Genomic DNA, 16,817 nt, shown 5'->3' with positions numbered 1-16,817 from the left:
ATGTGCAGGTGCCTTTATTGTAACCTGACTTACATTCCTTTGGGTATATTTCTAAGATTGGAATTGATGAATTGTATGGCAGTTCTGTTTTTAGTTTTTTGAGGAGCCTACTTACATCCCTTTGGGTATATTTCTAAGAGTGGAATTGCTGAATCATATGGCAGTTCTATTTTTAGTTTTTTGAGGAGCCTCCATACTATTTTCTATAGTAGTTGTACTAATTTACATTCCCACCAGCAGTGATGAGGGTTCCTTTTGCTCCACATCGTTGACAATGTTTGTTGTTATTGTGTTCTTGATGGTAGCCATTGTAACAGGAGTGAGGTGGAATCTTAACGTGGTTTTGATTTACATTTCCTTTATGGCTGGGGAGGTTCAACATTTTTTTCATGTGTTTTTTAGACATTTGAACTTCCTCCTTTGAAAAAGCTCTGTTCAGTTCTTTTGTCCATTTCTCATTGGGTCATTGAATTTTTGGGAGTTTAGTTTTTTGAGCTCCCTGTATATTATGGTTATCAATTCCTTGTTAGATATATAGCTGGCAAAGATTTTCTCCCATTCTACGGGCATTGTCTTCAATTTAGAGACCATTTCTTTTGTTGTGCAAAAGCTTTTTCATTTCATATAGTCCTATTTGTCAATCCTTTCTCTTAGTTGCTGAGTCATTTGAGTTCTGTTGAGGAAGTCATTAAATATGCCTATTAATTCCAGTGTATTCCCTGTCTTTCATGCACTACCTTCAGAGTTTCAGGTCTTACATTAAGGTCCTTAGTCCACTTTGAGGTGATACTTAAACAGGGTGACAGACATGGATCTAGTTTCAGTTTTATGCAGGCAGAAAACCAGTTTTCCCAGCAACATTTGTTGAAGAGGCTGTCTTTTTTCCATCGTATATTTTTGGAGCCTTTCTCAAAAATTAAGTGTGCATAGTTGTATGTATTCATATCTGGGTCTTCTATTCTCTTACACATGTCTTCATGTCTGTTTTTGTGCCAGTACCATGTTTTTATTGCTATGGCTCTGTAGTATAGTTTGAAGTGTCGGGTGTTGTGATACCTCCAGCATTGCTCTTTTTGCTTAGTATTGCCTTGGCTATCCGTGGTCTTTTGTGTTTCCAAATGAAATTTAGGGTTGACTTTTCAATCTCTGTGATGAATGTCATTGGGATTTTAATGGGAATTGCATTGAACATGTAGATTGCTTTTGGTAGTACAGCCATTTTTACTATGTTGGTTCTACCAGTCCATGAGCATGGGAGATTTTTCCACCCACCGTAGTCTTTGTTCTCTTTCTTCAGTGGTTTGTAGTTCTCCTTATAGACGTCATTTATATCCTTTAAGTTTATTCCTAGGTATTTGATTTTTTTGAAGCTATTGTAAATGCAATTATTTTCCTATATTGTTTCTCAGTCTGTTCATTGCTGGTATATCAAAAGGCTACTGATTTTTATAAATTGATTTTATATCCTGCCACTTTGCTGAAGTTGTTTATGGTGTCTAGGAGTTTTTTGATGGAGTTTTTCGGATCTTTTAGTATCTTTCCTAAAAGATCCTTCCTATTTGTATTCCATTTATTTCATCTTCCTGTCTTATTGCTCTATCTAGGAATTCCAAGATTCTGTTGAGTAGAAGTGGAGAGAGTTGACACTCTTGTCTCATTCCTCACTTTAGAGGAAGTGGTTTCAGTTTTTCCCCATTTAGCATGATGTTGGGTATAGGCTTGTCATCTATAGCCTTTATTATGTTGAGGTTCATTCCTTCTATTCCTAGTTTCACCACAGCTTTTATGCTGCATTATATTTAATGATTTGTGTATATTGAACCATCCCTGCATCTGTAGGGTAAAACCAACTTGATCATGGTGTATGATCTTTGCGATAGGCTGTTGGATTCAGTTTCCCAATATTTTATTAATATTTTTGAAACTATGTTTATTAAAGAGATTATTCTATAATTCTCTCTCTCTTTTTTGTATCCTTTCTGGTTTGGCAATGAGTGTAATACTGGCTTCATAGAATGAGTTTGGTATCCTTCCCTTTCTATTTCATGGAAAAGTTTGAGAGTATTGGTGTGTGTTAGTTCTTCTTGGTCTGGTAGAATTCATTGGTGAATCTGTGGTCCTGGACTTTTCTTTTTTGGGAGACTCTTTATTGGTGCTTCAATTTCATTTTATGTTGTAGATGTGTTTGGATAACTAATATCCTCTTGGGTCAATTTTGTATGGTCTTATATATCAAGAGATTTGTCCATTTCTTCTAGAATTTCCAATTTATTTGAATATAGGTTTTCAAAGTAGACCCTGATGATTCCCTGGATCTTCTTGGTGTTTTTGTTATCTCCCCCTTTTCATGTCTAATTTTACTAATTTGGATCATTTCCCTCCTCATTTTAGTCAGATTTGCCAAGGTATTGTTGATCTTGCTTATCTTTTCAAAGTACCAGCTTTTTGTTTCATTGATTCTTTATATGTTTCTTCTTCTGCTAGTTTTGGGTTTAGCTTGTTCTTGTTTTTCTAGGAACTTGAGATGCAGCATTAGGTCATTTGTTTGAGATCTTTCTGTGTTTTTAATATATGCACTCATGGCTATAAACTTTCCCCTTAGGTACTGCCTTTGCTGTGTCCTATAGGTTCTGATAGATTGCGCTATCATTCTCATTAAGTTCCAGGAACTTTTTTGCTTTCCTCTCTTATTTCTTCAATTACCCACTGATAATGGAGCAGTGAGTTGTTCAGTCTCCAGTTGTTCAAGTATATTCTGCTATTTCTTTCATTGTTGAATTCTAGTTTTATTGCATTGTGGTCAGACAGTATGCAGCGTGTTATTTCAGTTTTCTCATATTTGTTAAGACTCGCTTTGTGACCTAAAGTATGGTCTATTTTGGAGAAAGTTCCATGGGCTGCTGAGAAGAGTGTATATTGTGCTGTTGCAGGATGGAAGACTGTAGACATCTGTCACAGACATTAGATCTGTGGTGTCTATCAATTCAAGAGTTTCTTTGTTGATTTTTTTTTGTCTGGATGATCTGTTAGTGATAGAGGAGTTAGAGACTGAAGTCTCCTGCCACCATTGTGTTGGGTTCTATTTGTGTTTTTAAGTCCAGTAGTATTTGCTTAATAATGTTGGGTGCACCAACATTGGGTGCATATAAGTTATTTTTTCTTGATGTATTGTTCTTTTTCTTAGTATGAAGTGACCTTTTTTTTAAATTCCTCTCTAATTTAGGTTTGAAGTCTACTTTATCTGATACAAGTATTGCTACTCCTGCCTGTGTTTTTGGGAGGGAGCTATTAGCTTGGTAATCTTCTTCCACCCTTTCATAGACAATGTTTGTTTCTGTCTATGTGGTGGGTTTCTTGTAAACAACAAATTATTGGGTCTTCCTCTTTAATCCAGTTTGCCCTTTGGTGTCTTCTAATGAGGGAATTGAGGCCATTAACATTCAGTGTTAATATTGAGAGGTATGTGGTGATTCCTGTCATTTAGTTTTTGTTGTGTAAGGGTTTGTGTGTGTGTGTGTGTGTGTGTGTGTAGCTAATTTTATGCTACTCTCTGATTGCTTATCTGCTCCTCTCTTGAGATTTAATAGTTCTGTCCTTTCTTTGCTATATTTGTTTTCATCTTCTGAGTGTAGGATTCCTTCTAGGATCTTCTGTAGTGGTGGATTAGTGATCATATATTGTCTTAGTTTTTGTTTATCGTGGAAGATTTTTATTCCTCCTTCAATTTTGAATAATAGCTTTGCTGGGTACAGTATCTTAGGACTGAATTATTTTCTTTCAGTATTCAAAATATCTCACTACATGCCCTTCTTGCTTTAACATTTTTGTTGAGAAGTCTGCTGTTATTTTGATGGGTTTGCCTGTATATGTTATTTTATTTTTCTCTCTCACAGCCTTCAATATTCTTTCCTTGTTTTATATGCTAATTGTTTTAACTGTAATATGCCATGGAGAGGTTCTATTTTGGTCACATCTATTTGGTGTCCTCAAGGCTTCCTGTACCTGAATGGGCATCTCTTTCTTGAGGCTTGGGAAATTTTCTGATATTATTTTGTTGAATATGTTACATATATCTTTGGCTTTCACCTCTTCTCTTTGTTCGATGCCCATGATTCGCAGGTTTGGTCTTTTGATGGAGTCACAGAATTCTTGCATATTCCTTTCTCAGCTCTTGAGTCTTTTTTTCTAAGGATTCTTCTGTAATATTTACTTCATATTTGAGCCCTGAAATTCTGTCTTTCACTTGTTCCAGTTGGCTGGAGTGACTTCCAGCTGTATTTTTTATTTGATTTAAGGGGATTTTTAGTTCCAGAATTCTGTTTGATTTTTAATTCTGACACTTTCCATATCTTTGTTATATTCCTCTTTTGTATCTTGTGCTTTTTTTCTTTATTTCATATATCTTTTTTATATCTCCTTAATTTCATTTTAGAGTTTATTGAAATCCTCTCTGACTTCATTTAGTTGTTTCTGCATCTTCTTGAGTTTTTTAATCTGTGTTCTCTTGATAGTCATTGAGTTGTTTTTGCATGTTCTCTTTAAGCTCCTCTTTAAGTTCATTGAACATTCTTACCATTCTTCTGAGGTCAGCAACTGTGGATTTATCCCCTTCACTTTCACCAAATCCTTAATTATGTTATTGTTAGACTTTTGAGGAGTCATATTCCCCTGCCTTCTTTTTCTCCCCCATGTTTCTATTTTGTGCTTTACTCATGTGTTGTTGATTAGTTAGTTGGAATTTTAATCACCTGTTATCTTTCCCTTGACTTAGTTTCTATGTTCAGACTAGCTGAGTTGTTAGCTACATTGTTGTAATATTTCTGTTCCCCTAGGTATAACCTAGGAATAACAAATTCACCAATTCATTGCCAGACTTGTTATTTACATAATACATAAGAAACCCCCTTGGTGATATTGTATATCAGCAGTCAGTATTGAGGAGGTAACAGTTGTTTGGATAGAGATAGATACTAAGGCAACTAAAAAATGGTGCTAGAACAGGGGCCAGGAAAGGGAGATGCAAGGAGGGGAAAAAAGGTATGAGGTATGGGGGCTACAAGGTAATGAGGCCCTAATGTGTAGAAAGGTAGTTCAGTCCTTGTGGGGAGAGGGTGCTATTGTCAGAGCTTTCAGAGGGATGGGAAGGATGGGGGCAATGTATTCTTGGTGTAATAGACTATTCAGTGAGTGGTAAGTGTGGAGGAGGTAGGGACAATAGGGGGAAGGGAGTGAGAGGAGAGGAGGGAAAGGAGAAGAGAAGAAAAAGTTGGGGGAGAGAAAGGAAAGTGGGTCAAGAAAGGGCTTAGCAAATTGATATTTGGACAGAATGGAAGAGGGAGATAGGTAACAAATTGAAAAAAAAAACTGAAAAAATAAAAGTAAAAATACTAAACGTAAAAAATCCGTTCAATAAAAGTTCTTGACTCTTTCCTCTGATTTCAAATCTTGGTGCGACCTTTTGATAGGGGCTTTCTCAGTGTCTGTGTCCTTTCTTAAGGGACGCATGCTGAGCTGCTTTGCAAGGGATGTTGCCCCTCCCCATCAGACAGCTTTGAGGGGGATTGACTTAGGGTGTTTTGAGCCCAGAGTTTCCTTGATGGGATGGCCAACTGATGCAGGCAGTTTCTTCCAAGTGGTCCCATCAGGAGCTGGTTTTTGAGCAGTCACCTGTCCCTTCTGCTTATAGGGCAAGCCTAGGAGTTAGAAATGAGCTTTTTGATGCATCACTTTTCAGCTCAGTACCTCTTTCTGCATGGCTGTCAAGTGTGGTGTTGTTTTTACCAGCCTACAATTGGGTTGCCCCGCCCCCTTCACTGGGTCAGCTTAGCATTCCATCCTGCCCCCACATAGGGTGCTTCGGAGGGTGCAATCTGCCCACCAGCTGCACTGGACTAAGTGGTTCCCTGGAGAGCAGACAATGGCTCACACTCACCTGGCAGGGTTGCAGATTCACTCAGGTGGAATTGGATCAGCTCCAGCACAGCACAGCACAGGCATGCAGGAGTCCAAGGTTCTATGTCCATGTACTCTAGCAGATCCAGGACCTCCCAGATACTTTCAGAACTTATTCTGCAGTTCTCTGCATTGCATTTTTGCTTTTGAAAACAGAAGAAAGGAAATGAGGGAAACAAAAGGGAAAAACAACTTTCTAGTTGGTGAACAGGCAACTGTGCTGGTCCCAGCCTGCACCAAGACTTCCCTGGTTGTTATGTGCTATAAAAAGCTATTTTAAGGGTCAGTTGTTAAACATTATGTGCATCCTATATATTGGTGGTATCTGTGTTGGCAAAAAAATCAGGGTTTACCCAATCCTTGCTGCCACGAATCTGAAGTGTTTTTCTGAGATTGTAGAACTCAGGGTGTCTGGGTCCCTTAGCTACCTGCTATCTTGAAAAAACAACCCAAAACTAAAAAATTTAAAGCTCCTTAATTACTAAAATCTTTTGATATCAATCTAAAATATTTGAGTTAAGATAATTCAGAAAAAGGACATTCCTTAAGGTTTTTGTTTTTTTACTCTTAGATAAATATCATTTATAAAACTTTTCTTTCAAAATTGTTGAGACTGCCTTTTTAAGCTTGAATAGTAGCCTGAGAAAAAGAAAATACCCTGATTTCTCAATAATTTTCAACACTGTTCACTATTCTTTATCTGGTCCACAAAATCACACTTTCTTGAGTTACTCCCTCAATCTCCTTTATAAGCCTTTCCTCCTAAATTCAACATACACAGTTTCTTGGGATTCAGTTAGTTCTGTGTCGTCTTATGTTTTCTAACCTCATAGAGTTATTAGTAGAATTAATAGTTAATACCTAAAAAGTACTCAGAATAATATGCTTGCCTATAGTAACTGCTCAGTAACTATTAGACATTATTCTGATGTATGTCTCAAATATAGCTCCTTCTCTGCACCTTCACCATGGCTTTGTCACTGGGCTCCTGACATTCACCTACCTCCTTTTCTTACCATTTTTTGTTTTGTTTTTTGCCGATACTGGAGTTTGAACCTTACTCTTGGCAGGCAAGTGCTCTACCCCTGGAGCCATGCCTCCAGCCCTTTCTGGCTAAAGCCAAAGTCCTCCTACTTATCCTCTCAGTAGCTAAGATCATAGCTATGTACCACTACCACCTGGCTCATTTGTTGAAATGGCAGTCTCACTAACTTTTTGCTCAAGTTGACCTTGAACTGATCCTCTTAATCTCTGTCTCCCAAGTAGCTGGGCTTAGAGGTGTGCACCACTATGCCTGACCTGTTCTTACCTTCCTCTACCTTGTTATCTACACAGTGTCAGAATAATCTTTTTAATACATTAAACAAATGATGTCAGTTATGGCTTCTAAGTACTAGGTTAGAGAAACAAATGCAAACTTTGTTTCTCCTACTGTACACTGACAGCATAGATCTATAATCCCAAAATTTGTGAGGATTTCTCCCTACAGCAAGCATGAAGGCAGTTCTACAATGGATATCAGCAGGACATCATCTAATCTAATTCAGTTCTAACCTATCCACCTGAAGATAGCAGCACATCTTGCTGGTTGAGGGCTCAGTCTCACAAGATTGCCTCTACTTCTGACACCAGGAGCAAATCTGGTCCTCCAGAACTTTTGATCAACTGGCTATTAGTTGGGGCCTCCACAACTCTCTCTTTAGGCTAGATTAATTTGCTAGAGCAGCTCACTGAACTTGGAAATATATTCACTGGTTTTTCATGAAGGATATTTTAAGGGGTTCAAATTCATACCCACATGAAGAGATACATATGATAAGGTCTAGAATGTCCTGAGCACAGAAGCTTCCATCCCTGTGATGTTGGGGTATGTCACCCTCCTGGCATGTGAGTTCTTATTTATTTCCTATAAGCCTCTACCTGTTTAATTGTCCAAAAGCTCTCTGAACTCCTTGTCTTTTGAGGGTTTTATGAACACTTCATTATATAAGCATGGTTGAAGCATGAGCAACCATGTGTAGAAATGTGAATAGACAAAAAAAAGGTATGCTCTAATGCTACATGCTAATAGACTGAGTTGGGAAGCCACAAGGCCTGTCTTTGTATATGCTTTTTGGCTCCTCTGTGTAATATTACTTCCTCCCAGGTATGAGACAGAAACCTTTCTGAAATGGAGGGTTTTTGACCCCATTATCAAATGAAGTAGGTCAGAGAATTTTTTTTTATGGTTACGTCCAAGTCAAAAGGGCAGGGAAAACTGGCAGAGTGGCTCAAATGGTACAATGCCTGCCTAGCAAGCATGAGGCCCTGAGTTCAAACCCCAGTACTGCCAAAAAACAAAGGCAGGGAAAAATAAATTTTTATGACCTACATTTGGGAAGGGAAATTTTGGTTTCTATGGCTTGTTTTGGGGGAAAAAAATGAGCAGATGGAAGGAGGGCAAAAAGTAAGAAGTAAACTTTGATTTCTAAGGCCTAATACTCCCAACATGGTAACAAAAGACTGTCTTTCATTTTCATTGCTCTCAATTAAAGAAAAAGGCCAAATACTTTGCCTAAAGATATGTTTTGAAAAGCAAAGATGTCAGTGGAGGAAAAAAGACCTTACAGGAAAGAAAAAGGAAAATGGATGAGGCAGGATAAAGACAACACATGGGCCCTGGAGCACATGGAAGAAGAGAGCCTCGAAAAGTTGAGAGACTGACTATGTCTTTAGGTCATACTATACCTAAAATTAGAGGCAGAATAGTGGGAAACTGAAGATAATTTCTGTTTTCTATGTAAATTAGAAACAAGAGTCTGTTAAGTACTTCCTAAGAGCAGCACATGATGCTAGGGATTTGAATACAGAAATAAAAAGACAGACATGGTTTCTATTATTCACAGTCTGTTGGAGCAAATAGACATTAAAGAACTTAAGTAAAATGATAACTATTCTAATAAGACAGTATTGAGTACTATAGAAATGTCAAATAGGGAGCCTAACCTAGTCAAATTAGGGGACATTCTCTTCAAGGAAATGACATAGGCTGAGTCCTGAAAGTTTAGGAATCACCTAGACATACAAAGAGGCTAGAAAATTGTATCTGTACAAGCAGCATGTGCAAAGGCCTGGGAACTAAAAAGAGCATGGAAGACTCTGAAGGGAACTTACAGGGATTCCTTTGGTATAGCTGGAGTAGAAGGTGTAAGAATAAAAATTGGTGAATGTATATGGGCTACATACAGGTATCAAGTACCTAAATCTTAAAAGATGTTAAAAGCCATATTGGAAATAGGAAACCAATGAGCTGAGAGAAGATACTTCAGAGCAGTTATGAAGCAGTACCTGTTAAGCATTACCTGTTAAGGTAATGGTGGGCTGTGGGCATGTCTCAAGTGGCAGAGTGCTTGCCTAGCATGCGTGAGTCCCTAAGTTCAATCCCTAGCACCCCCCCCCCCAAAAAAAAGATAATGATGGTTGTCTTTTCTAGGTAAATATCTGGTAGAAATGAGCAGAATTTATGACATTCAAAAATATTTAGAAGAGTGACTTGGAGAGAAAACTTGGTGATTGATTGAAGGTTGCAGGAGATTTTTTTAAAGGGTCAAGAATGACTTATAGATTTGTAGCTTTTAGCTAGCCAGTTACATGGTAATGCCATATTTTGAAATAGCAATTACAGGGGAAAGAACAAGGTTGAAGAGAAAAGAGGAATTGTGAAATATGAGGACTACATGAAATAGGTAGGTAGCTGCTGGGTTTATGAAACTCAGTTGAGAGAATTACTTTGTTTTAATGAATGTAGAAGTCATTAACATATAGATACCAGTTTAAGGCAATTGGCGTAACTTACTATTTCATCAAAAATTAAAGATTTATATACACTTACAATTGCATATGAAGTAAAATTTTGTCACTGTTTTGATTCTCTCCCCTCTTTCATTTTTATTTTTATACACAGTTCTGGATTATTTCCTCTTCTTGCAAATGCTGCCATGTCTGTGAAACCAACATTGCTCAGTTTGTATGAGATATATTATTTACCTTTGGGTAAAACACTGAAACCTGGTCTTCAAGGATTGTTAACTGGTATTCTTCCTGGCTTAGAAGAAGGATCAGAGTACTATGAGAGGTAAAATGATATTTGGTACAGCTATGTAATCCAAATCATGGATTTGTCAGAAATCATCCTTAAATATGTTATAATATCACAAATGTGAATTATTCTAATGGCTTATGTATTTTGTATTCATATATGGGAAATAGAATGAAAGCTGTTGAAATTGTTTTAAGAAGGGGGAAGGGAGATGAGGGAGAATGCTTGGCGGGAGTAAATCTAAGATATACTGCAAGCATATATGTAAATACACAGTATATCCTCCTGTACAATTATTGTATGCTAATAAAATTAATTTTTATTTTTATTTATTTACAATACTGGAGTCTGAACTCAAGATCTTCACACTGAGTCACTTCACCAGCCCTATTTTTGTGATGCGTTTTTTTTTGAGATAGGACCTTGCGAACTATTTGCCCAGGCTGGCTTCAAACTGCAATCTTCCTGGTATCTGCCTCCTGAGTATATAGATTTTCAGGTGTGGGTAATTTTTTTTTTTTAATTTAAAACGTGAATTATTCTAGACGCTTCAACATAGCACATTAAGATTTCAATAACTAAAAATTATAATCTGTGGATCACAATGAAAATGTAAATGCATGGTAAAAGTACAGACAGGTGAATGGACGGCACAGTGGGTTCAGACACTGAGCATAGAACAACTTTCTTAACATTTTTGAATTTTATTTATTTTCCTCATATATAAAAGAAGCATATCTTTCATTTTATTACAGTATTAAGAAAATTACTCAGTACAGTACCTTGCACATATAAACCACTTAAAAATTGTGACCCATAATTTAAGATAATATCACAAATGATAAGAGATACAGATTAATGGAAAGAACAAAAAATTAGTACATGTGCTAACAATTTTTAAACTGCTAAGAGAGAAAAAAATAACCAATGATCAAGAAAAGTGGTATTTCACTACCTAGAAATGTGGTACTCTAGATATTTTGACTTTTCAAAAACTTCATGTTGGAGACTTATTTTTAAGAGTTTATAGTTATAGACAATGCATGATAGCATTAAGTATCTTTAATATCTAAATTTTAGGTGGCTAAAATAGAAAATGCCACATTTGCTTCATGAATAGACTTAATGATTTAAACTTAAATAATTTATTCAAATGCATTCACCAGTTACTCTACTGTATCTCAGCTGTTTCCATAATGCAGTAAGAATCTATTGGATGATCCTTATAGGTTACTTGGAAAAAAATAATTTTGTCCTCAAAGCTTATCATTTTCTTAATTTATCTATTGTTTATTTGCTTACAGTTACAGAAATGTAATGTGAAATTTCATCTAGCTAATAATTCAGTTATATTTTAAATTATATTCATGTAAGGATTGTATAATGTAGCAGATCTTTATTGTTTATTTTAGTTAAATAAAAGGTTATTAACCTTTAATGCTCTCCTTAATAAGGCAGTAATGTGTCTTTGATTTTTGTCATAGGTATAGTTCATTAAAGTTACTGTGAACTATATAACATTTGATTTCAAAAAGAAAAAAGCATTTGCTGGTATCTAAGATTTTGTAGAAACGCAACAGAAGATACATTCTGTGATAGGATTACCAATTACTGAGATGTGTATAAGGTGTTTTATTACTTTCAGTAATTTAGCAATTCAGTAGGTTTTGTGGTGGTGTTTCTGTTGTTGTCTTCATTTTACAGATGAGAAGACTGAACTGAAGAAAAATTAAGTGATTTCCCCAAGGTACACAGCTAGTAAATCGTGGAGCCAGGACTTGAATAATGGAGCCAGTCTTCTGATTATAAAATACATTCTTCCTCCAGTCTATCATGCTTGTTTTCAGAATGGGAAGATAATAATGATTTATTTCTTTCAATGTGACACTAAATGTTTTCTTCTTATGCCACTTTGTTTTGTACCTCAGAACAAACACATTGTTGGAAAAGGTTGCTGCTGCAGTTGACCAGTCAGCATTCTACAGTGCCCTGTGGGGTAGTCTTCTCACCAGTCCTGCTGTTCGTTTACCTGGAATCACATATGTTCTAGCTCATCTGAACAGAAAGCTTTCTATGGAAGATCAACTTTATATAATTGGCAGTGATATTGAGTTAATGGTAGGTCTAAAAATATGGTTGCTCGTGCCATAAATATTTCTTTAGAGCCAGGCACTATTCCAGATGAATATTGAGGATCATGCCATAGACAAAGTTCCTATTTTCATGGAGCTTACATTTTTTTCATCAAAGAAAACTAAAGACCAAAATAAAATGATCATTAATTATTAACTTTAACAGCTTGATTTTTTTTCATGAATAGGGGATTGTTATTTATATGTTACCTCTATTATCTGTTATTCAAGCAAATTGATGATATTTATTATTACTATGCTGATGACTAATCAGACCACTGTTATCATAGCCACATTTGTTACATTCTGAAGTGGCCCTTCTCTTTACTCATAGTTTTCTTTATAAGAGAAAAGAATGTTAGGCAAAGTGATTTAGCCAGATTTTGTGAGAGAATGTAATACAAAGGCAGACACTGAAAGATAGTAGAAAAAAATCATACTTTTGCTTTTGTATACTTTTATTTTCAATGTCAAAATTAAGAATAGACAGGCTGGGGGTGGGGAGTGGCTCAAGTAGTAGAGTGCCTGCTTATCATAGGTAAAGCCCTGATTTCAAGTCCCAGTACCAAGAAGAAGGGGAAGTGGAAAAGGGGAGGAAGGAGAGGAAGAAGGAAAAAGAAAATATAGAGTGCTGTACACCTCAAAGAATCAAGGAATTAAAAACAAACCTTCTTTAACATTTTATTAGTACATGATCAAAATGTTTTATTAATCTTTATTTTTCCCATATAATAATGACATGACTGATAATTTGTGCAGAATTTATGTTAGGTTTACTAAAGTATTACTTGCATCCACTGAATTAACCTATGTTACATGCACAGGTTTATGAATTTCAACAAGTACCTACAATCATATAACCACAAATCAAGGTTCAGCAAAATTACATAACCCCAAATGTTCTCTGCTATTTGCAATCTTCCCCTTCCTCTATATTCCAGGCTTTTGCATACACTGGTTGCTTTTCTGTTCCTATCATTTTGCTTTTTCTGCAGTGTTACATAAATTGAATCATACTGCATATAGCTTTTAAGTACTCTTTCTTTCACTATAACAGAGTTATCTATGATTATGAGTATCACTTTTATTTCTTTGTTTTGCTACTTATACTCTATTGTATGACAGTACCACAGTTTGATTATTCATTCATCAGTTAGTGGACATTTGAATTGCATCTAGTTTGGGGCAATTATGGGTAAAACTACAACAAATCATTTGCATACAGATAATTGTGTAGACAGGACTGACAGTGAAAAGTCATCAGAAATCTCCACAGGGTATATAGTAAACAAAATTGTTTTTAGAGTTCTTTAGTTCTCAGAAGCATGCTTTTATTTATTATAGAAAATGAAAAGATGGTACATTTCCATGGCAAATATTTCCCAGTGTAATAGACCATTGATGTTAAAGGCTTTATTATTTCAGGTAGAAGCAGTAAGTACTTCAGTGCAAGACTCAAGTGTACTTGTACAAAGAAGCACACTGGACCTCATACTCTTCTGTTTTCCATTCCACATGAGTCAGGTAAAGCATTAATGTTGATGTTATTAAATGTAAGGCATTCTTGGAGAATCAGATTCATGGTGTGGTTATTTTTTAAAGGCATTATGTTGGATTATTTTGCTTATAAATCACTGAATACACACATAAACCAAGTTCCCTTAAGAAAAGTGGACTTTGTAAAAATTTTGAAGAAAACAAATTCAAGGACCAAGAATTTGGTCCTTGAAGCATATTATTTCATACCTTTAAAAAAGTTCTATAAAAAGCAAGTGACCCTCATTAATAGCTGTGAAAGCTGGGACTCTGAAACCCAAGCTTTTTCCCAGGCAACAACTGATCGGTTTGGTGTTACCTTTTCTTGCTTTGGTGATTTCAGGATGCAGGCCAGAACTTAAGCAGTGTTGACTATAATTTGACAGCCAGATATTTAGTCACTGTTAAATTTGCTAGTACTTTTTTTTACAGATAAGAGCAACTGACTTGACAAATCATGAATGAAGTGTTTCATTACTGAAACTTAGAGCTCTCATTTTAAAAGTAGTGATCTAAATTTTTTAAGTTGTAATTTTTTTTGCAGTACTGGTGTTTTAACTCAGGGCCTACACCAGCCCTTTTTTATTATGGGTTTTTTTCGAGATAGGGTCTCTTGAAAACTATTTTAGCCAGGCTGGCTTTGAAATACGATCTTCCTGATTTCTGCCTCCTGAGTAGCTAGGATTATAGTGTGAGACAGTGCACAGCTGAGTTCTAAACTTTGTTGAAGAGTAGCTTACAGTCCCAGAGCATAAGCATTCAGAGTGATGATACTTAACAAAAGTAATTAAATATAGAGGACTTGTACCTTAAAAAATTGAGTTTATTGCTAGAAAGGATTAGCAGAAAAGACTTATTTAGGATTTTCATGATTTTCAAAGTTTAATAGTTATTTATAGTGAATTTACTCTATGATGGCTAATTTTACTTATTGCTCTTATTACTATATTTACATTTTCTTTATTTAATTTGAATAAGTTAACAGTTCGAAAGTTTTATACTTCATTGCCTGTATTGTCACTAAGTTGGGATACAAACCACCTCAAGTTTCTATTTTGAGACTCTCACTTACCTAGAGGCCTTTTTTCTGCCCTCTGGGTTTTCATTACTTCTCCATACTGGGAAAATTAAGTATAGACTACACTTGTCAATGCTTTAGCATATGGGTTGCCAAATGGTTTGCAAGATAAGAATGACTTCTTACTTTATGTAGGCTTGTAAAAGAAAACAAGATTATGATAAAGAAATATATGTGGTCCAAAAGCCTAAACTATGTACTGTCTGGCTCTTTATTGAAGAAGTTTACTGACTTTTGATCCTCAACTTTCTTTCTATACAACTAGTCAATATCAGTAGTCCCTCAGTTAAAAGGTTTCTCAACAGCATCTGAGGAAATAAGTCTTAGTATACTTAAATAGATTTTTAAAATTTATTTGTAATCTCCCTGCTAGATCAGTGATTCTGAACCATTTTTCAACTTGTATTTTATATTTTCTTACTTTACCTTCTCTATATTCCTGCCAGCCAATATTCTCTCAAACTTCACATGCTATAATTTGTTTAAGAGAAACAATAATTGTATTGAATGTGTTTTTTAAAGCCCATACCTACTTCTAATATTCTTCTAATTCTAGTAGTTTTCCCTGCATTTCTTTTTGTTTCTTTTTTATTTTATGGTTTTTACATTTACTCACATGTGTTCCCCACATTTCTAGAATAAGGATTATAACATAGTCATTTTGGTTCCCCATCTTACCTCTTTTTAGTTCTTACATATAGTAGATTTTTAGCAAGTATTGATTTTAATTTTGATTTAACAGAACCATCATTACTTATTCCAAAAGTATGATTGCTGTTATGTTGTAGATAGACTGTTACACTTTTTTAACTTATTTCAGGAAAAGTTGACCTGAATCTCTGGTACCTTTAATTGAGACTTCATTAGAATTTTTTTACATATCACAAATATGTGGTAATGTCAGCAATAATTAAGAAGTGACTACTTAGCTGGATATGGTGATACATACCTGTAATCCCAGTACTTGAGAGGCTGAGGCAGAAGGATTGCCAATTGAGGCTACATAGTGAGACCCTGAGTCCAAAAAAAAATCAACTTCTTGACTGAAAGTATATCTCGGTCATAGATATGTGAGGTTCTGGGTTCAGTCCCTAGTACACACACTCAAGAAAAGTGACTTCTTACCTTATTTATTAATTGACAGAAATTATATATTGTATTCATGATGTTTTGAAATATGTATACATTGTGAAATGGTTAAATTGAGCTAATTCATATATTAATTCACATACTATTTTCAGCAGTGAGAAAACGTAAAATCTATTCTTAAGGATTTATTGTTGTTAACAATGGTTACTATATCATACAGCATATCTTTTTTTTTTTTTTTGCAGTGCTGGGGTTTGAATTCAGGGCCTACACCTTGAGTCACTCCACCAGCCCTTTTTTGTGAAGGGTTTTTTGAGGTAGGGTCTTGTGAACTGTTTGCCTGGGTCTGGGTTTGAACCACAATCCTCCTGATCTCTGCCTCCTGAGTAATAGTTAGGATTACAGGCGTGAGCTGCTGGTGCCCAACTATTTCATATCTCTTAAATTTATTCCTCCTGTCTAGATGAGATTTTGTATGCTCTGATCAACATCTCCCAGTTCTTGCTTTTTTGAGTAGTTTTTCTCCCCAGATAAGATGGAGAGAAAGGACTAGGCATGGTGGCTCATGCCTGTAATCCCCTCTCCTTGGAAGACAGAGATGGGGAGGATCATGGTTCAGGGCCAGCCCAAGCAAAAAGTTAGTGAGACCTAATCTTAACCCAAAAAAGCTGGGTGTGGTAGCTCATGTGCCTGCCATCCCAGCTATGAAGAAGCATAAGTAGGAGGATCATGGTCCAGGCTGGCTTGGGCAAAAACACAAGACCCTTTTCTGCAAGAAAGAGCTAGGGTTGTAGCTTAAATGGTGGAACACCTGTGTAAAAAGTGGGAGACCCTGAGTTTAAATTCCAATACTGTCCTCCCCAAAACAATGTGTATGTGTACATGTATGGCCTTTCTACTCAGTAAGATTTTGTAACAGTGTCTGTAAACTGTATGTCTGATGTTGGATAGA

The 16,817-nt window shown here is 35.9% G+C and overlaps 1 protein-coding gene across 6 annotated transcripts in view; it reads left to right on the top strand.

Moving 5' to 3' along the window:
* Positions 1-16,817, top strand: part of Dop1a (DOP1 leucine zipper like protein A) — a 96,243-nt gene that overhangs the window by 25,329 nt on the left and 54,097 nt on the right. For all 6 annotated transcript variants that reach the window (XM_074078839.1, XM_074078870.1, XM_074078847.1 and 3 more), the window contains 3 exons: positions 9,896-10,066; positions 11,959-12,152; positions 13,592-13,686. In XM_074078839.1, coding sequence (XP_073934940.1) covers positions 9,896-10,066; positions 11,959-12,152; positions 13,592-13,686 — 460 coding nt within the window. The remainder of the gene's footprint in view (positions 1-9,895; positions 10,067-11,958; positions 12,153-13,591; positions 13,687-16,817) is intronic.

The sequence above is a fragment of the Castor canadensis genome, chromosome 1, assembly GCF_047511655.1.
Source record: "Castor canadensis chromosome 1, mCasCan1.hap1v2, whole genome shotgun sequence".
NCBI classification, from domain to species: domain Eukaryota; kingdom Metazoa; phylum Chordata; class Mammalia; order Rodentia; family Castoridae; genus Castor; species Castor canadensis.
Note: the sequence above shows the minus strand (reverse complement) of the source record. Positions and strands in the feature narration are given on the sequence as shown.